General features: G+C 42.6%; 1 protein-coding gene across 2 annotated transcripts; it reads right to left on the bottom strand.

Moving 5' to 3' along the window:
* Positions 1-842: 842 nt before the first annotated feature.
* Positions 843-13674, bottom strand: ABRACL (ABRA C-terminal like). Of its 2 annotated transcripts, none has more exons than XM_036024786.1 (3): positions 13651-13674; positions 8095-8161; positions 843-1415 (listed from the first exon to the last, which is right to left on the bottom strand). In XM_036024786.1, the coding sequence occupies exons 2-3, from the start codon at positions 8153-8155 to the stop codon at positions 1231-1233; spliced, it is 246 nt and encodes an 81-aa protein (XP_035880679.1). In that variant the 5' UTR covers positions 8156-8161; positions 13651-13674; the 3' UTR covers positions 843-1230. The 2 variants fall into 2 exon arrangements, with proteins under 2 accessions (XP_035880679.1, XP_028365283.1); XM_028509482.2 differs by lacking the exon at positions 13651-13674 and adding an exon at positions 12903-13254.
* Between the last annotated feature and the right edge of the window lie 6886 nt (positions 13675-20560).

The raw sequence follows: 20560 nt of genomic DNA, 5'->3' as shown, positions 1-20560 counted from the left end.
TGTTTAATCTAGTTTGAATTGAGATCCTGTCACAATAAAAAGGATACTGATGGGTTTCAATTTCCTTTAAAATGTGCTAGAGGTCCATCCTTCATTTCCCCTCCATTATCACCACCCCCAAGAGATTCCTGAGCGATGTTTTAGTGGGCCTGTCTGACTGCATCTTTACTCTCTACCACCCGCCCTGGCTACCAGTGCCAGCGAGAAACAGCACCTTCATCCCGCAACCGCCCCCCAGCTTCCCAGCTCCCACCTAAATTACCCAGCCCGAGTCACCTCTCTCCCTAATGTTCCAGCCAACCTGACATCTTCTGACCTTTCACAAGCTCATGTGCTGCTAATTCATGTCCCTCTGGCTTCCCTTGAGTCATCACCCTCACTAGCCCCACTTCTCCCTCTGGGATAATCGACTCTAATCATGCAAATTCGGCCTCCTTTATGATATCTTTTCCAATCGTTACGGCTTTCACTGATTCTACCCTCCTTGAGATTCCAGATCATTTTCCATCCTGTACTACAGGCTGCAACATGCAATTATAGACAATCCTGTCAGGTGGGTCTAACTAACCCAACCGGAAAGTGAAGTTTTTGGGTTACCCGTTTTGGCATGCCCCCAACTCCATGTAAGCACTTGATAGGCATCAAAAGCAGTATTTTTTTTAATGGGGCCCCACCATAACACTAACCATCCTTACTTTTTAATTTTTAAACGATTCTGTAGCTTTAAGAGAGTTTTTCTGCAAATTAAGAATTACTGCAGTTACCTATTCTTGATGCAAAAACTCGATTCTGAGAGGCACATAAATCTTCAATGGCAAAATAAGACAATAAGGCACTTTTAAGATAGCTACATGTTTTTATTACATAAACATTATAATATTCTTTTGGGGAACTGGCCTTCAGTTTGCTTCTTGCTTTCACAGAATGTCAATTATCTGTAGAAATTGTCTAAGAATGATTTATGAAACACTCTCACATGCCTACCAAAAAAAAAAAGCCTCAATGTCTACATTTTCCAACCAGATTCCTGAGAAAAATAATAGATTTTGTTTATTTGACAGTGTAATACATAAATTTTCTTCCAAAATATAAAAAGGACGGACTTCTAAAACATCTCTTTTTGTTTACAAGGTCTATAAAAATACATTAAGTATGCTCATGTTTGCCCTTCAACTTGAAAATATTCCAGTTTACCAGAAAATAACAGTAAACGATGATAGGCAAACCACATTAATCTTGCAGCAATATAATGTCAACATCATCATGAACACCTTGCAAAAGCAGCTCTCCTGCGTATGTAACAATCTTTCTTCGTTTTGCAGCTTTGAGAGTTCCTACCAATGCTTCAAAGAGGTTGGCACATCTGTCATCTCGGAAGAGGACCCCAAACTTCACACTTAACTTCCCATCAGCATCTAATTGGAGAAAATACAATGTTAGCCAATGCAAATTTTGTTTCTCGCCCCCATGTACGAAAGAGTTACATAATTTTTAATAAACATCTACCTGTAAGTTAACTAAAATTACAATTCAACATTTAATAGTCATAAATTCAAGGTAACCTGTTGCCAGACCCAAAAAGTGATTAAATAAATATAACACACCGCACACGTCCCAGCCTTAGTATTATCTTGGCAGACAGGAAGAAACCTAAGAAACGTTTATAAAAGAATGTCTTACAGTGCTACTTCTTACTGTGAACCAATTTCTCTCTGCCTAGATTTCAATTTAATTGTTATGTTAGTTGTTGAATCAATAAAAATAACAAATACAAGAGAAACCCCAGGTCAGGAGCAATGCTTCTCTAGGTGTATTCTGAATGTGCTCGGAACCCCCAGGGAGGGACCGATGACCTGAAAAATGAAGAAATCTGTATTCACTAAGATACCTAGATTACCTAGATCAGAGGCCAGTTTTTAACACAGATGTTAAAAATTAGGGTGAACACTAAAAAGAAATGAGTTTTCAAGCCATGAAACGACATGGAGGCGCCTTAGAAACATATTATGAAGTGAAAGAAGGCAATCTGAAAAGGCTACATGCTGAAGGATTCCAACTACAGAACATTCTAGAAAAGGCAAAAGTATGGAAAAAAGCTAGAACTAAGTAAAATAATCAGTGGTTTTCACAAGTTGGGGTGGGGGAGCGATGTACAGGCAGAGCACAGAGGATTTTTAGCGCAGTACGAATACTCTGTATGGTGCTATAATGATGGATGCATGTATTGTAAGTTTGTCCAAACTCACAGAACGTACCACAACAAGACTGAACCCCTCGTGTAAACCATGGACTGTGGCTGGTGTGTCAAGGCAGGTGTGCCGATGGTAAAAGTGTGCGGTGGGGGCGTTGATGATGGGGGGACTGTGCATGTGGCGGAGTAGGACGTAATTGGGAAACCTCTGTCCTTTATTCTCAGCTTGACTGAAACTGTAGAACTGCTCTTAGACAATAAAGTTTTCTTTTAAAAATTAAGGTAAGCAAAAGGAGGATCTTTGGTTAAAATCTATCCACTGAAAACTCAGAGATAAGAGTAATCTGAGACACCTCCCCATGGTTGGTTGATTCCTTCCACCTGCCTGGCTGATCCCCGACCTCCTTCCTACAGCACTGCTTCACCTTCTTCCCTCCGAAAGCTGCGCCACTGTCAAGAAGATGGCCTTCTCGGTGAGAGGGGACCATTCTCTGGCCAAGGTTCTCGGGTTCCTGTGCTCCCCTGCTAGAGCTTCCAACCTGAAGCCCTTAGTAGCCTCCCCTTGTGAATGCAGCGCTGTGCTGGGCACTGGAGGCAGACAGAAGGAACCATCGAATCACTTTCTAGCTTCCAAAGAAATGACTTCAAATCCTGCAAGGCAACAAACAGTATATGCCTAACAAAGCGACAGTGCAACGCAGTGTGTGATTGGACCCCAGGGAGCAGCAAAGACAAGTTAGTCTGGAAGAGGCAAGATGGCTTTGGGCTAGAACGGTGAAGACAGGCTTGCCGAAGGAGGCAGTACCTGTTCTGGACTTTAAAGGGGAGTTTCACAGAACCGTCCTCAGATGAAATCTCTGCCGCCCAGTAGTTGTTTGGCCTTGGGCAACTCACTTAAGCTCACTAAGCCTCAGTTTCCTCGTCTGTAAAATTGGAATCTTAAACCTCTGCACAGGGTTGTTGACGGCCACAGTTCCAAAACACACAACGCGATGGTCAGCACGCACTCTGCAGTCGGTCAGCGATCACTGGCTCAATTACGAGTAAGAGAAATGCAGGAGTGTCCCAAGCCAGAGTCACAGGGTAACTAGAGTGATTCATGTCAAGTAAGCTAAGATGAGAAGAAAAAAAGAGTAAGTTTGTAAATAAAAACAGAGAATCTGACTGTGCTTGGCCTGGAAAGCAAAGATGTACCTCTTTGATTTTTTTCAGCTTCTAGCAGTGAAACTCCATTTCACCGATTCCAGAAATAAGTGCAGCTGCTGGGTGACCTTGGGCAGGCCGTTCGAGCTCCCTGAGCTGCAGTCATCTCATCCATAAAATGAGGGTGAATGTAGCCCTCACAGGGCTGTTACAAGGATTACAAGATGAATATAGGTAAAGTCTTTTATAGAGTGCCCAGCTCATGGTAAATTCAGGTTAAATATTTTAAGGGCGCCAAAGGCAGTAACCTGGGTGTAATCTTGGAGTTCTGCCCGTTCGCCCCTCAGTCTCACAAGCAATACCACTTTCTTTGTGTCTACTGTTACTCTAGCTTCTCCTCTCGGTGGACAATTAATTCCCTCGTTGAGGCCTGGACTCATTCTCATGTGGGTAACTTCAAGAGTCCTTACCAGCCTCCCTTTCTCCATTTTGACCCTCAATACATCCTTTATATTGGTACAGAATTTTAAAATGTGGAAAAAACTACAAGATGTAAACGTGATTGACAACTTCCTGCTTTAATTTTTCAATGGCTCCCTATTACCCTTAAAATAAAGTGAAGTTGTGGCGTCACAGATAAGACTCCTCATCCGCTGGCCCTTGCACTCACCTCCCACCTGGTCTCCCTGCCACCTTGCTCCATGCACCTTCGGATCCAGCTAAAACAAACAACCCGCTGCTATCCCAGGTGATGTGAAAAACTCTGCCTTGGTAATTGTACCTACACTGAGCCACCTGCCCAGCACCCAGACCCCTTTCCCAAGCTAAATTCTTTTTCTTTAAGAATGGACTCTTGCCCTGGCTGGTGTGGCTCAGTGGATTGGGTGCCAGGCTGCAAACCAAAGAGTCACTGGTTCAATTCCCAGGCAGGGCACATGCCTGGGTTGTGGGCTGGGTCCCCAGTAGGGGCCATGCGAGAGGCAACCACACATTGATGTTTCTCTACCTCTCTTTCCCCCCTCTTCTCCCTTCTCTCTAAAAATAAATAAATAAAATCTTAAAAAAAAAAGAATGGACTCAAATGTCACCTTCTCTGAGAAGCCTTCAGCTGTGTTAATAGCTCGTCTCATAAAATTGAATATACAGTTGTCAAAGAACTCACCATTAATTATAGTAATAATAGTTAACATTTATTGATATTAATGTGTTGCTGGAACTATTCAATGCATTTTACAGTCATTAAACCTCACTTAATCCTCATTTCATCAAAGACATAATTAATTTCAAGAGGGACCATTATTTTATGTTCCAGCTGAACCACCAATTTAACTATCGCATGCCATGTAGGAGAAGATACATCCTTATTTTAGAAATTTCCAAGTGTGAAAAAATAAAGTATCTTTGAGCAAAACAGAGTATTATTCATCTACAACTAAGGAGACCAAGGCACAGAAAAGCTGAGCGGTGTTCCCAGGGCCCCACAGCACGCCTGTTCGGGAGCTGGGACGTGTTCCGGGAGTCCGGCTCCAGAGCGCGTGCTTTCAGCCACTTCCCGGCACCGGCTCTCAGTATGCTGTCTCTCCACCTGCCACCCAGAGGGACCCACAAAGGCAGAGTTGGAATCTTGTTTGCTTTCACATTTCCAGCACTTAAACGTAAAAGCAGCACTCAAGAAATATCTGTTGAATGAAAGAATTTAAATCTCTAAATAATATTTATCCACTTAATTTTTTCCTACTGGATGGGAAATGAGAAAAGAATTTTATTTGAAAAGAAACAGATAAAACTAAGGTCATCAATTCCCACCTTCGCTAATACATCATATTTAGGTTAATCAACATAGGATTAATCTATACCATAATTTAAATTCACCAAAAATATTCCAGACACAACTTGAATAATTTACCATAACATGTCAGTAGACAACATATCTCCATAGATACTTTCCAATTCATAAGCCATCCATGATCAGAAATAGGTAAGTCAAGAAGGCCTAATTTATGATGATTACTTTGTTGTCCTCTGGTCTGTAAAGCTGCTAATTTTGGAGCGTAGATTCAGTTCACCCTTGTCAAACAGGATATAGAGGTTAAACTTTTACATACAATGACTTTGACCAATAAACACTAAGCGGAGATGGAGAAAGAGCTAAGAGAAAAAAGAATGCTACAAATCTCTGGAAATGCATCTTTAATCCCTCTAGTACACCAAACAACTGTGCTACTCCCAGGAGTAACATGACCTCCCAGGGCTCATGAGAAACTGGGAATGCAGAAATGAGGACCATAGGTAGAGGCATCACTGATGAAAATAAGACTCACCAAACTTCTACCCAGCAGGTGGGAGAAAAGTGGGGTTAGGAAAGGTTGCTCATTGGTCTGAGAGCATAACTAAACAAATGACAGCCTCCACTGTCTCCTCACACGTGTCTCCTAAACTGGCCTGTCCTGCCCTTCAAAGTCCGACTTGCTAGTTAAGGATTCACCGAGTGCCTCAAAATTACCATTTCCACTCACCTAGATCTCTGGGACTGTCCTGAATCGGATGTCAGCACCTCACAGTTTAGCATGCCATTTTTTTCTGATGATTGTCTCCTAAGCTTTTAGTCTATTTTTCTCAGCTAAGTATTGTAGTAAGATACTTGAGGCACAGGAACACACTCTATGTCATATGTACTCACACAGTGCTTGGCATGTAGAGATTCCCAAGTAGTACCTGACCCAGTGATTCAACTCGGTTGTTGAGTCCACACCAACTTTTATAAGCCTAGTTTATTTTTCTCTTGGTATATATTAGTGATGACAACTCAGGTTTGGAGAAGAAATAAAGTGCCTGCGGAGACCATGAAGGGGAGGTGACAGAAACTATAATGGCCCCCAAAGGTATCCGTGTCCTAAGCCCAGAACCCGTGAACACGTTACTCTACACAGCAATGGGACATTTGTAGATGAGACTAAATTAAGGACCCTGAAATGGGGAGATTATCCTCGACTCTGAGGCTGAGCCCAGTGTCACCACAAGTGTCCTTATGACGTGGAGGAGGGAGGCAGGAGACCAAGTCAGAGTGATGCGATGTCAGCAGCTTAGAAGGTGGAGAAAAGAGGCCAGGGGCCAAGAATGCAGGTTGCTTCTAGAAGCTAGGGAAAGACTCGAAAACAGATTCCCCAGACCCTCCAGAAAGGACTGCACCCCGCCAACACCCCGATTTTAGCCCAGGAAGACCCTTATCAGACTCTGCGATGGTCTGAGTGTTTGTGTTCCCCCTCGACCCCAGAACTCTTATGTTCAATTCCTAACTGCTAATGGAATGACATTAGCAGGTGGGACCCTTGGGAGATGCTAAAGTCATGAGGATGTAATGATTTGAAGTCATGAGTCATAGGGATTAATGAAAGAGGCTACAAAGAGACCCCTAGCCCTGTTCACTGTGTGAAGATACAAGAAATCTGGGACCTGGAAGAAGACTTAACCCAACCATGCTGTCACCCTGATTTTAGACTTCTAAGCCTCCACAACTATGAGCAATAAATTTCTGCTCTTTATAAGCTGGTCTGTGGTATTTTGTGAGAGCAGCATCAATGAACTAAAACTCTAAGGTACATTACTGCTAACATATTACATGTGTTGTTTTACATCACTTCGTTTGTCGTAATGTTATGGCAGCAATAGAAAACTAATACAGGAAACATTTCATACTAATGGCTTAATGGAATTTTCAACGTATGTCTTGTTATTCATAAGCAGACAGAGCTATAAGTAAGAAGAATCAAGCTATAATGACAAAACAACTCTTATGAGGTAATTTAAAGCTATATTTCACTTATAAGATGTAATTTTATAACTTTCAGTTCCATTATCCTAGTTGTTGCTGAATATGTCTATTGCTCTTACATTTTCAAAATAGTCCCCAAATCTTTCACGTCTTACCTGAGATGTACAAATGCCCACAGCTACAAGCACAATAGTCACTTTCATTTCACCTTAGGAAAAGGACACTAATACTAGCAATTACACACGTCACTAATTTCACAGTAGCTGCTTATATGCTGCAAGAGAAACCTGACTTAAAAAAAAAAAACAACTAAAGGATGGCTTAATTATATGTCCATAAATACTCAAGAATTTGGAGAAAATAAAGACAATTTAGTGTCATTTTAATCTTAGTCCCTAGTCATTTGTAAGTTTGTAAAATGCTGGCAGGATACAGCAGAAAATAAATTTTAATAGTGTGCCAAATACAAATTTGAACATGATTCAATTAGCGGATTTCAATGCAGTCAGATTAAAGAGGCACAGCAATTTCTTTTTTTCTTTTTTTTTAAGATTTTATTTATTTATTTTTAGAGAGGGAATGGAGGGAGAAAGAGAGAGAGAGAAACATCAATGTGCGGTTGCTGGGGGTCATGGCCTGCAACCCAGGCATGTACCCTGACTGGGAATCGAACCTCCAACACTTTGGTTTGCAGCCTGCGCTCAATCCACTGAGCTACGCCAGCCAGGGCCAAGGCACAGCAATTTCCATTCCATTCAAAGGATAATGGAATATCTCAACCATTCCTTGCATCAGAATCACAATACCCCAATAGCTTTGTGTGTCCCGATATTACTTCCTGACTGAGGGCCCTTGTCACCTGGAACTGAGGGCAGAGCTGTCATAACTGTCCTGACGCCAGTGACCCCTTCCTAGGCTTTTACCAAAAAAGCTGGTCCTACTTGCTCTGAGGTAAATTCAATGGCAATGTCAGTGTTACAATACTTACTTTTTGAACCCAAACGATGAATTTCCTCCACTAAGAGGTTAACCTCATGATCCACATTCATTGCTGTCTGAGGGAGAAAAAAAATCCATTATTACTGTCATTTCTTCATCCCATTAAGCACATCTTGCCAAATCCAAGGGCCCTTTCTTTTATGTTGCATTTGTCACTATTGATTTATTGTGCTTCTCTTCCTAAAAATACTTGTGTGACGTACATGGTGCCAGAGTACCTCCGTTTTCCCTCCATTGGTACCACTTTCCCTCTGGGGGGACCCCACTCTTATTCTACACACTCTGTTGGGAACAGTGCAGCCATTTTCCTCGCACCCACTTTTAACTCTAAGCCCATCGTCTTTATGGTTCTCCGCAGGCCATCAAAAGTAAAAAGGTGAGTGACACAGGACCTGTCTGCAGGGCTACTCGCCTTCCAGAAGCAGAGCCAGGGAGGGAACGCAAAGCGGTGTGACCGCACGCTGAGTGACGGGTCCAAGGCATTATGGGAGCACAACGGAGGAAGCCCCAGGAGGCTCCGTGGAGCCCACCGGGGAGGAGCAGGCCAGGCAGACAGGTGGGAAAGGGTGTTTTATGCATGGGCTAGAGCATGTACAAAAGCAGAGGAGCAAAGGAGAAAAGGCAGTCCCTACGTTAGCAGTTGGAGGTACCAACATAGAGGTACACACTCCCCCACTCTGGGAGCCTGCCATCCAGCGAGGAAGGCAGATTGACACAAGGCAATTTTAATAATGTCAGGTTAGTGCAATGATGACTTCTGGGTCACACTCAGGGATATGTTTTTCCCTGGGCAGTGCTCAGTACAACCTAACTATAGTGGACAGCTTGTGGTGCATAGCATTCGTCTTCAGGTAATGGGAGTTGTTAAAGTTATCTCAGCTCACCAGGCCCTCCATGGGCTGGCTTCTGCCCACCATTCCCGCCTCCTCCACCCCACCTTCTTGAACTCTAGGCTGCATCTACCTGGGGCTTCTTTTTTATTCCTCAAATGTCCCTCAGCCTCTCGCCTCCAACCTTCCCCCATACTGTTTCTTCAGCCCAGGCTATGACTTATTCCTCTTTCTTGGAGCCAACTCCCACACATGCAGTCCCAGCTTAGTGAATACTTCCTTCAAAGCCTTCCATGAAGCCTGGAGTAGGAGAGCTCCCCTGCAGAGTGTGCCCAAAGCATCGCCTGCCCTCTTCACTTCATTTGATTGGAATTACCAGTTTCTCGGCTTTCACCACCAGGCACTCAGCTTCTCTAGGCAGGGAGCTGACTATAATGCTCTCTCTGCTGGATTGTTTGGCACCAAGAGGACAGGCTCAATAACTTCTGGTTTCATGGACTGAGAGGAGCAAAGGCAGGAGAGAGGGTGGAACTACACCTGTGGGAGCTGTCACCATAAAGCTTCTGATTTAAGTGGGGGATAGAGAGCAGCTCTGGGAGGAAGAGCGCTCAGAGAAAGTGAAGGGAAGGTAAAGGGGCCTGGCAAACAGCTATGTAAGTGAGAGGAGAGAAATACCAGCAAGAAGAGGGGAAAGTAGATAGAGGTGGAGGAGAGAACTCTGACCGACTTGGATCAAAGAAGAGGAGTTTCTGTAAGAAGGGAGTAATTCACAGTAAAAGGGACAATGTGGGGGTCAGAAAGTTTGCATCAATTGGTCTTCTACTCAGAAGTTCTCCAAATCAAACAAGGGACCAAAAAAGGGGGTTGTGTGAATGGTTTACTCTGTGGTGACAAAATGGAAAAAACTTTATCCAGACAAATTGTAACCAATTCCTGGTAGCTTTTAAAAACACGAATGGCATCCATGTTTAAACTATGCTGATTGGGACCCCAGATTTTCCATCAGCTAATAATTAAAAACACAACTGCCATCTGCTACATTATATGTGTGGATATTATAATTTAAGAAGCTTGTACTGAAATGAAATGCAACATCTGAGGTTAATGCAACTACATAAAAAATTATAGCATCCAAATATTAGGAACTTTATGTTGGTGAATTTTATTTATAACATTATAGTGAATTCATGATATAGTTTGAGAAAGATACTCATAAACTAAAATACACACAAGGATACAACTAAAAGACTTACCATGAGAATTATGGTGGAGAAAACACCTGTAAATGTCAGCATGGGGGACAGCTGTCACTTGTACCTACCCAGCACCCATCCCACATTCTGGCACCATTAGTCTAATTTTGTTTGGATCAATTCTTTCCTAGCTCTAACTCCACATATCTTGGATAGGGCCTCACCCTAAATTCCAGAAGTGGTTCAAAGCCAGAATAACTGATTTGGGGCACAGGTAGGTGACCTCATCATGAACAGGGAGGCTCAGCCCATGGACTTTGCCATAACTATTAGTAAAATTACACTGTCCCACTGGGTTCTATGGTATAAGTTTAGAGCCCTTGATGTACACAGCTACTACATGGGGAAAATCTGCCAGGAATAAAGTTGGCACAAATAGAAGTCCAACCACATAACAATGACTGAGCCTCTACATGACCCTGGACTTTCCCATTACACAAACCAATCAACTGCCTGGGTTTAGCTTGTGTTGTTTGAATGAAATTCTGTCACTTGCACTTGATTAAGGACTTTTAACCCAAAAAGTTAGCCTAGGGAAGACCTACCACTATTTTTTTTAATTAAAGCTCCTTTTATGTACTTACATGAATAGTCTCGTTTTGTGTTGCTCTTGGACAGGACGGAAAGATGTAATAAAAAGGCAGATTTGGTAGCCATATAAGAAAACATTGTTCTAACAATCAAAACTGCCTAACAATGTACAAAGTCGGCACCCTGTTCCTGGAAGCATTCATGCACAAGTGGTATGGATCTGGGGGTGTTGGTGAGGAAATCAGCCCACAATGATCACAAGGGAGAATTAAATGTCATTCTAGTCCTAGTTCTCAGATTCTATGATTTCCTCCCACTCTGAAAATTTCTCTAACACCATTCTCCATGCCTACCACCCACCACCAGCCACACATTTCAGACATGGTTCTCCTTTAATAATGAGACTCAAAATGGAAATCCTACTATTATGTATTTGTAAATACCGGCATCATATCAAACAGATGTACGCTCATCCAATTTTGAGAAGGGCAGGGAAGGCAACCAGCATTTCTTTATAATTAATTACACACGGGGCCCCTTATCTATGTTAATTCATAATCCTAAGAGCCTTGCAAAGTATTTATTATTTATCCCCATTTTATAAACAATGAAACTGGCTCAGAGGGGCTCCCCACAATTAAATGCTGTTTCTACCACATCCTCCTCCTCCAGCTCCCCCTCCCTTTTGTCCTTTTCTTTGCTAGTTACTATTCAAGGTGCAGTAAATGTAATAGAGTTGTATTTGTATGAAATACTACAAACTGAGTACTTCCTAAGTCAGAACATGCTACCATACATAATTTGGCACGATTTTTTTTTATTTCATTATTTAGCAGAGACAAAGGGGGGGGGGGATAGTGTTACACAACCCTTGGAAGACCCATAGCATTTTAGCAGGACACAGGCCTAGGACTGGAGTAAGCAACAACAACAACAAAAACAAAAACAAGGGAGGCCGTAAGAGGGCAAGTCAAGGGGAAGAAAGAGCCCGTCGATGGGCTGGGCCAGCGAGAGGAGCTGGGAAGGCGGTGGCAGATGCTAGGCGGGCCTTCTAATTGTGACAGATTGTAATTAGGCATTGTGCCTGGGACTTACAAAGAAAGCAGAATGTCAGAGGACTGGGCATTTGATGAAAAACTCCACCATTAATATACATTTATTCAAGGACCCTCTTGTAATTTTTTTACAAGTTTGGAGGCAGTACATGCAGATTTCCTAATATTCAAGGTCTAAAGCCTCCTGAACGGGGTGTCTGGGAATCAGGAGCCAACTCTACCTACCAGGGCCGGTCACTTTTCCCCCCGCCCTCCTAAGCAGTTCGAGACCAGCTGCTGAAGCTGGTCAAAGGATGACTGGGTTCCTTCCTGCCGGCTCGCCCGCGCGCACACACTCCATATTTGGTCATCCCTGCTCCAGGTTTGGGAGCTGGCCCGGAAGGGCTCCCAAGACCCTGTACCCCGCACGATCACCACCCGCCCTGGAGTTGGGGAATGCGGGGCTCGACCCGCTGCTCCGGGACAGCCCCGTGGGCTCTGGGGCGGCCTCCCCGGGAAGGGCCCCGTCCCGGAAGCCTTTGTCTCCGCGACTCCAGCGCCAGCGCCCCGGCCCGCGCTCCCCATGCTCCCTGCGCCCCAGTGCGCCGTGAGACTGAGCGCCCAAACTGGACAAGGCAAACAGACCCCACTCCGAGTTCCACAAACCCCTAGTGTCTCTTCACTACCCCCCGACCCTTTGTACAATGGGGAGAGCACAGAGCCGCACCCACCGCCCGCGCCGCAGAACCCACAGTCCTGAGGCCATGGTGGGTGGCTCTCCCCGCAACCCCAACCCTTCCTCTCCTGCTCTGCAGAACTACCTCCCGACCCCGCCAAGTGCAAAGGCGACACGTTGCACCGCGGTAAAAATCGGCACAGAGCCGCGGGCTTCCCCGTCCGCACCGAGCCGGCAAAGCGTCACGTGAGCGGAGTGCGGAAGTCTGCGGGAGCCGTAGGGCGGTGGGCGCGCCCACCAGCCCCCTGCACCGCCCCGGCCGGATTCCAGTTCTAACATCCGCGCTCCGCTCCCGGACGCCGGCTCTCCACCCGCTGCCCACGATTCTCCAGCTGCTTGGCGTGGCCTGGCCTCCACCGGATACCGGGTCCATCCCTTACACCTGGCCACAGCGTCCCAGGGGACTGACTTACCTCTCCGCCTCCTTTTCTTTTCCGACGAAAAAGTGCTGCAGCGTTAGCCCGGGGCTAATAAGCGTTATCTTATTCACCGCCCAGGGGAGGAAGAGGCTGAGGAAGGAAGTGACTGAAGCAAAGAGAAAGGCTGGTGGTGTGCGGGAGGAGGGGGGGAGGGGGTAGTAAGAGTTCCTGCGCTAGGAGCAGGGCCGCCCACATTCCCAGAGACAAGCATGAAAGGAAGAAACTCGGGAGACTCCCGATAAGGGGACAGATTCCAGACAGGTGGGAAACTCTCGCAGATTTTGGGCTACCGCCGCCTTTCCTCCGCGGTACTCAGAGCCAGTGGTCCCCAGCCCCAGGCATCTGGTCCTTGGCGTGGTTTCCTGCCAAGATCTCTCCCATAACAGAAGAAATGAAGCGCCCCCAAAGTGCTGAACGCTGAGGTCTCCTAGGAGGAACCTGACTTTGGTTCTGTACGCCAGAAGCAGGAGCCTCTGGAAAACTCCAGGACAGCAGAATAGTCTGATTTGCAAAACAAAACTCACCTTGAAAACCTATTTCTACTGCAAAGAAATTACTTGGACAAAGCCAGTTCTTGATTCTGGGTCAATAGAGGTTTCTTCCCTTCATTTATTACTTCCTACATTTAATTGCATGATGCAGTCAACTTACTCATACATTTCAGCCACGGTTGTTTTCATCAGTGAGTGCGTGTGTGCGCTTGTGAGCGCGCGCGTGTGTGTGTTATATGCTCGTAGTGTACCTGGAGTTCCTTTCCTTTGTAAAGGAAACCGAGGCTCTGTTGAGAGAACTGACCCAAACCGTCCCAGGGCAGAGGTTGTACAAACAACTATCCAGAAAGCAACCCCTTCCAATAACTGATTGGATTAAGAGTGATCATGTGACCCAAGAGCACACAGTCCATAAACTGGCCCTCATCCTCGGAGGTGACCTGGAACAAACAGTTCTCACTGAACAGTAAAAGGTAATCGGGTAAGCCAATCAGTCTCCCTTGAAAATTGAAAGGGGAGAATGATTCATCTGATAGAAAGGCTGAAGCGGAGAAAGGGCTTTGGGAGGAGTAGTGAAAATGGGCCTGCAGAAAGCAAAACGTCTGAGTGGGCAGAAACTCGAGGATGCAGCAGAGGTGGGCGGGGCGGAAGTGCTAGAAGCGGGCTCTAACAAAAGCTGAGACCCAGTGAGGGAATAGGAGCGACAAAGACCTGCTCCGCAGGGGGATATGAATGTCCAGGCCCCCAGCCCGGCGCGCTCATGATCCATCCGCTTCCCAAACTGTGTTCTACCTACCCTTTCACCATAAACACCTATCCTTCTGGGCGGGACTGAGTGAGTCTCTGTACCCCACGACCAAAAAGATCACTCTTCAAGGAAGATCCGAAGGGTCTAGGTTTCTCAGTCACATGAAGTTTAAGGTGACTCCAGGATCTTTTGAGGCTTATTTTTCCTCACTAAAAGAAATCTTGAGAAGTTATACTTTATATCTTTCAATATATATAATATAAAATTTATAATTTTAAAAAATATATCATGCCCTGGCTGGTGTGGCTCAGGGGATTGAGCATCAGCCTGGGAGCTAGAAAGTCACCGGTTCAGTTCCCAGTCTGGGCACATGCCTGGGTTGCCCGCCAGGTCCCCAATTGGGGGTGTGCAGGAGGCAAACCAATTGACGTATCTCTCACACATGGATGTTTTTCTTCTTTTTCCCTTTCCTTCTTCTAAAAATAAATAAAATCTTTTAAAACAATGAAAGCAACTCTCCAATCAGGACCTGGCTATTTAGCAATTCTCCAATCAGGATCTGGCTATTTTGGCTGGTGTCCTACATCACAATTCTTCATTCATCCAATAAAACGAATAATTAATCTGTAGCGTGACACTTCTGTTGTGACTAATTAGTGTTTCACACTATTTTGCCAGCAAGCAAAAAAGAAAAAAAAAGAAATTACCTAAACAAGTAACAGTCCCTGTTAACATAAAAATGGATTCACTCTTTAAAAGTACTTCCTTTATGCATATGCTGCACTCAACATACAAACTTCATGTTACTCTACAAGGAATTACAATTCAGGAAATTGTTTTTTGATGAAAGAAATATACATTTTCCAACGAATATATTTTATACCCAATTCCTCTTCTTTCAGTTTCCATACAGACTTTTGTCATATCTTTTCTTGATCTTTTAGGAATATCATCATGATGCAGCTAAACAAGGTGGAATCTTAACCTAAAAAGCAAAGTGTAAAGTTTAACAAACAGTTAAGAAGTATTCATTATTTGTCAAGCATGTGCCAGTCCTAGAGGCTACAAAGTAGTGCAGCATGATCTTTGTGTAAAAAAAAATTTTCAGTAATGTACATATAAAATATTAAAACAATCGGTCCTTTTATTTAATTGCATAGTACCAGTCATTGTCCAGGGGAAATATAATTATGGTCCAAATCTGTAACTTAAAATTTCCTAGTAGCCACATTAAAAAGAAACATGTGATATTGTTAATAATATGTTTGAGTTAACTCAATATGTCCAGAATACTATTATTACAACCTGTAATGGCTATTTAAAAATTATTACTGAGACATTATAAAATGTTAGTTTTGTACTGAGTCATTGAAGTCTATTGTGTAGACAGCCCATTTCAGGTGCCTGAAAGCTTTACATGACTTGTGGCTGTTGTACTGGTCAGTATAGCTATAGACAATTCCAAAACAAAGCATGATATGTATGTTATAATTTACTTAAGAAGTTACACATTCCTAGAATGAGATCAATTATAACATATTTAAATCTTTATGGAAATTCCAAGTTCTCACCTCGTAATATGTAATTGCATTTCATAGAAAACAAATCTTTGTAAAGGATCAGCGGTTATCCTTATTGGGTGGTGGGAGATGGGGCATGAGGGGGCATTACGAGGTGCTACCAAGGCCCCCTCTTTAAACACCTGTTACACTAGTACACAGACCAAGAAGCAAAAGAACGCCTGCTTCTTGATCTGTGTACTAGTTAAACAGGTGCTTTGCCTTGAGAATTCCTTGAGCTGGGTTTTTTAAAAATTAAGTTTATTAGGGTGATGTTGGTTAATAACATCATGTTTCAAGAGTATGATTCTATAATACATCACCTGTGTACTGCACTGGGCGCTCATCACCCAAAGTCTAGTGTCCCTCTGCCACCCTATATTTGACCCACTTTACCTTCTTCATTTCCCCCACCCCGTTTCCCTCTGGTAATCACTCTTGTCTGTGTCTCTGAATTTGTTTTGTTTGCTCATCTGATGTCTAAGCAACACAGTTAAGATAAATATTGTTTTTCCTGTGACTATGTTCTACTCAATTAAAACTTTTTAAAATAAGGAATAGAGGATCTTGACCAAGCAAGGCTTATCCCCAGGAATGGAAGAATTATTCAAGAACATTATGAAATTCAATAATGCCCTGTGGCCAATACTCTTTAAATTTTATCTAATTCCTTAAAATATGATTTCTCATTTGGGCCTGTCATTCTAGTTCAGACTGTCATCAACTTGTGCTCATATTAATGATGATGATGATTGCACAATGATGTCCTGGTCACTAATTCTTGATCTAATTGCAGTATTGTCTGATTGCTTTGGGTGACACAGGAAGTGAAGTAAAACTTGTGCTCTCAAAAATAATGGTGTAAAGATTATATACCATGAGCAAGTGGGATTTATTTCAGGAATGCAAAGTTGGTTCAACAAATGGAAATTAACCAATGTAATAAGTATAGTAATAGAATAAAGGGAGAAATCCATATGATCATCTCAATAGATGCAGAAAAAGCACCCGACAAAATGTAATACCCTTTCAGGATAAAACATACTCAATACTCAATAAACTAAGAATAAAAGGGGAATTACTTGACATAATAAAAAGCAAGTATTAAAAAAATCATACCTAATATCATACTTAATGGCAAAAACCGGAAAGCATTTCCCCTAAGATCAGAAACAAAATAAAAATGCTAAAAAGTCACACACATGTACACAATAAAGCTATTTGAGCCAATGAGCCAGTTCAGCAAGGTGGCAGGACATAACATCAATAACGAGGTCTGCCGTAGAGTATCCAGAAATAGGGACATTTATTGAAGAAGATACAAGATATAAGAAACATTGTACAGGGGGCAATAATGCCTCAGTCTCCTTCAAAGCTATGACCTTCCTGAGGAAATCTAGTTCATCAGTGATGGTTTGAATCAAGTCATTAGCGACTACAGCCTGATGTTCCTTCTGCTCTAATAGCAGAAACCACAAAACAAGTTTTGCCACAACACGCTTCATGCCAAGACCCTATGTCAAAATATCAGACACGGTGGTTTTTGGAATCTCCAGATCAGCTTCTAGTTCTCACACTGTCAGTTGCCAGTCTTTGTTGATTGCAGCCCATATATGTTCAACATTCTCAGGTGTTGTGCTTGTTGCAGGCCTTCCAGACTGTGGATCGCTTTCAACAGATTCTCAGCCATCACTGAAGCACTTATGCCACACTTTTATTTGTGCTGCACTCATCCCATCCTCCCTAAAAGCCTTCTGAATTATCCAAATAGTTTCTGTGGAGGAATGTTCAAGCTTAATGCAAAATTCGATGCAGATTTGTAGTTCTACTCACTCAGTCATTTTGAATGTGACAGCCACCCAGTACACGTGCTCACTCAGCGGCACCTACTGCCTGCCCCCGCCCCACACTGACTGGTACGTGAAGTCATCATTGTTCATGCATGAGCATTCCACTCCACTCTCCTTGAATGCCAGGTCACATTGGTGTTGTGCAAATTGTTCTCTTTATATTAACAATGGCTGGGCTTTCTCCAGACAGACCTCATATAAAAAGCAGTGTATTTCTATATGCTAGCAATGAACAATATGAAAATTAATAAATCAAGTCCATTTACAATAACACCTGAAGAATAAAATACCTAGGAATACATTTAACTAAAGAAGTGCAAGACTTATACATTTGTATGAAATATTGTTGAAAGAATTTTTTTTAAACCTAAATAAATAGACATCCCATGTTTATAGACTGGTACACTTAATACTATGAAGGTGGTAATACACCCCAAGTGATCTACAGATTTAATGCAATTCCTATCAAAATTTTGACTTTCTTTTGACAAGCTGATTCTAAAATTCACATAGAAATGAAAGGGACCAAGAACAACTAAAACAGTCTTGGAAAAGAATTACAAAGTTGGAGGACTCACGTTCCTTGATTTCAAAGCTTACCATAAAGCTACAGTAAGTGGCACTGTGGGATAGCTATATAGAAAATGGAATAGAATAGACAGCCCAGTAATAAACCCATTTTTCTATGATCAATTGATTTTTGATATGGGCACCAAGACCATTCAATAGAGAAAGAATGGTATTTTCAGCAAACAGTGCTGGGACACTGGATATCCACAGGGAGAAGAAGTAGTTGGACCTGTATCTCACATCATACACAAAAACTTAAAATGGATCAAAGATACAAATTTAAGAGCAGAAACTTATAAAATACTTAGAAGACATACATGCAAATATTCATAACCTTGGATTAGGCAACATTTTCTTAATGTGACTCCAAAAGCACACACAACCAAAGAAAAAATAGAAATATGGACTTCATCAAATTAAAAATATGCTTCAAAGGAGACCATTAATAATTTTTTTTGACAACCCACAGAATGTGCTAGGTAAAACAGTCAGTGGGAGTACTAGGGGAGTCTCCGTCCATTGGCCAATATGGTGGTAGGGGTTGGTTCTTACACCAAAAGCACCAAAAGCTAGAAAGATGAATGGATGGAGCCCAGAGCAAGCTGAAAGCTAGAAAGATGAATGGATAGGGTACCTAGCATGCCAAAAAGCTAGAAAGATAATTGGATTAAGGGAAAAAAGCCCTCCCTTCCCTACCGCTGTAAGATCTGAGTGGGTTTGAGCAGGACGAGAACCCTCCATTCTCCCAGGCCGTGGGGCACCTGAATACACCCCTTTCCTTTTGTAAGAACACTTGACTCAGGAGTTTGGATTCTGTGATGGCAGGCAGCTGAACCTCCATTTTTTTTGTTCAGTAACAAATGGGAAAGTAATTTTTCAAATCATATATCTGTAAAGATCTAGTATCTGGAATATGTAGAAAATTCTTATGACTCAACAATAAAAAAGACAAATAACAAAATTTAAAAGTGAGCAAAGAGTTTGAGTAGACATTTCTCTGACGGAGGTATACTGTAAAAACAGCTAATAAGCACCCAAAAAGATACTCATTTGTCAGCAGGGAAATGCAAATCTAGAACATAGTAATATATCACTTTACACCCACTGGGATGTAAATAGAGCCATGGCTGGTGTGGCTCAGTGGGCTGAGTGTCATCCCGCAAACCAAAAGATCACTGGTTCGATTCCCAGTCAGGGCATATCAATCCCTGTTTCTCTCTCACATTTCTCCCTCTCTTCTCTTCTTTCTAAAAGTAGATAAATGAAATCTTTTTTTTTTAATGGAAAATAAGTGTTGGTAAGGATTCAGAGAAAGTCATTGGCAGTTCCTTAAAAAGTTAAACACATATTTTACATTTTTTGACCGAACATTTTCACTCCTAGTTGTAGTTACATGGTCAGAGAAGGCAAACTCCCTGAAGTTACATGTTCAGAGAAGGCAAATCCACAGCAAATGGATCCATGGTTGCTAGAGGCTAAGGGGAGGAGGGAACAGCGCTAATGGGCATGAGGTTTCTTTCTTGGTGATGGGAAACATCCTGGAATTAGAGAGTGGTGAAGTGTGCACAATCTTGTAATACACTAAAAAACATAGAACTGTGCACTTAAAATGAGTTTTATGGTATGTGAATTACATATCAATTTACATGTGTTTGAAAAGAGAAGACTAATTGACAATTAATAATTAAAAACCAAACCAGAGGCCAAATAAAATTTATTTGGCTGAAAATAAAACTGTTGAACAAAAGGGTCATCTGACTATTTTAGGAAGGTGCTGCATGTCCCCATTGCTGCTTCATTCATTTTATTCATTCATTCACCTATCTGTTCATTCATTCACTCAACAAAAGTTTATTGAAAATCATTATGTGCCCAGCCTCGTATGTCTGTTATAGAGTGGTTAGAAAGAACCACCTTCCCGCATTAAAGAGAATCATTCTTTGTCAACTGAAGAATGGGGTTCTTCTAAGCTGGCTTTTTGGTAATACATATCACCATTATTTCTAGAATTTACATTAAGATGTTTTCTAATGTAAGACATTTTTCTTTCTTCTATATCTTTAGAAATATTTTTTCTCTTCTCTAACCCCCCCAAAAAACAATGTCTTCAACAAAGCTCAGGTATTATGTCCATTACTTACAAAACAACGCGATTTCTTCCCTCTCTTTCCTTCCTCCTCTCTCCTCAATCCCCTCCCCTTGGTTTCACTACATAGTTTCCAGTCTCTAGCCCAACATTACTTCAGGTTGCTTAGGGCTTTGCCTTTCCATAGCACAGTCTCTAGTGCCAACCCTACTGGTTCAGCTCACCACTAACAAAGGGATGCAGTCTTTCAGCATCTCGGTTCCAGGGACTTGGAAGAGACAAACTAACTGACTCAGTTGGGAGTGACGCAACTCAGATCCACCCAGTTATATCTTCTACAATATAGTC

This window comes from Phyllostomus discolor, chromosome 4 (genome assembly GCF_004126475.2).
Source record: "Phyllostomus discolor isolate MPI-MPIP mPhyDis1 chromosome 4, mPhyDis1.pri.v3, whole genome shotgun sequence".
Classification (NCBI taxonomy): Eukaryota; Metazoa; Chordata; class Mammalia; order Chiroptera; family Phyllostomidae; genus Phyllostomus; species Phyllostomus discolor.
Note: the sequence above shows the minus strand (reverse complement) of the source record. Positions and strands in the feature narration are given on the sequence as shown.

Coding starts and splice junctions, on each gene's coding strand:
- ABRACL (XM_036024786.1), bottom strand. CDS start 8,155: ATGAATGTGGATCATGAGGTTAACCTCTTAGTGGAGGAAATTCATCGT. Junction 1,416..8,094: donor TCATCGTTTGGGTTCAAAAA/GTAAGTATTGTA, acceptor TTCTCCAATTAG/ATGCTGATGGGAAGTTAAGT.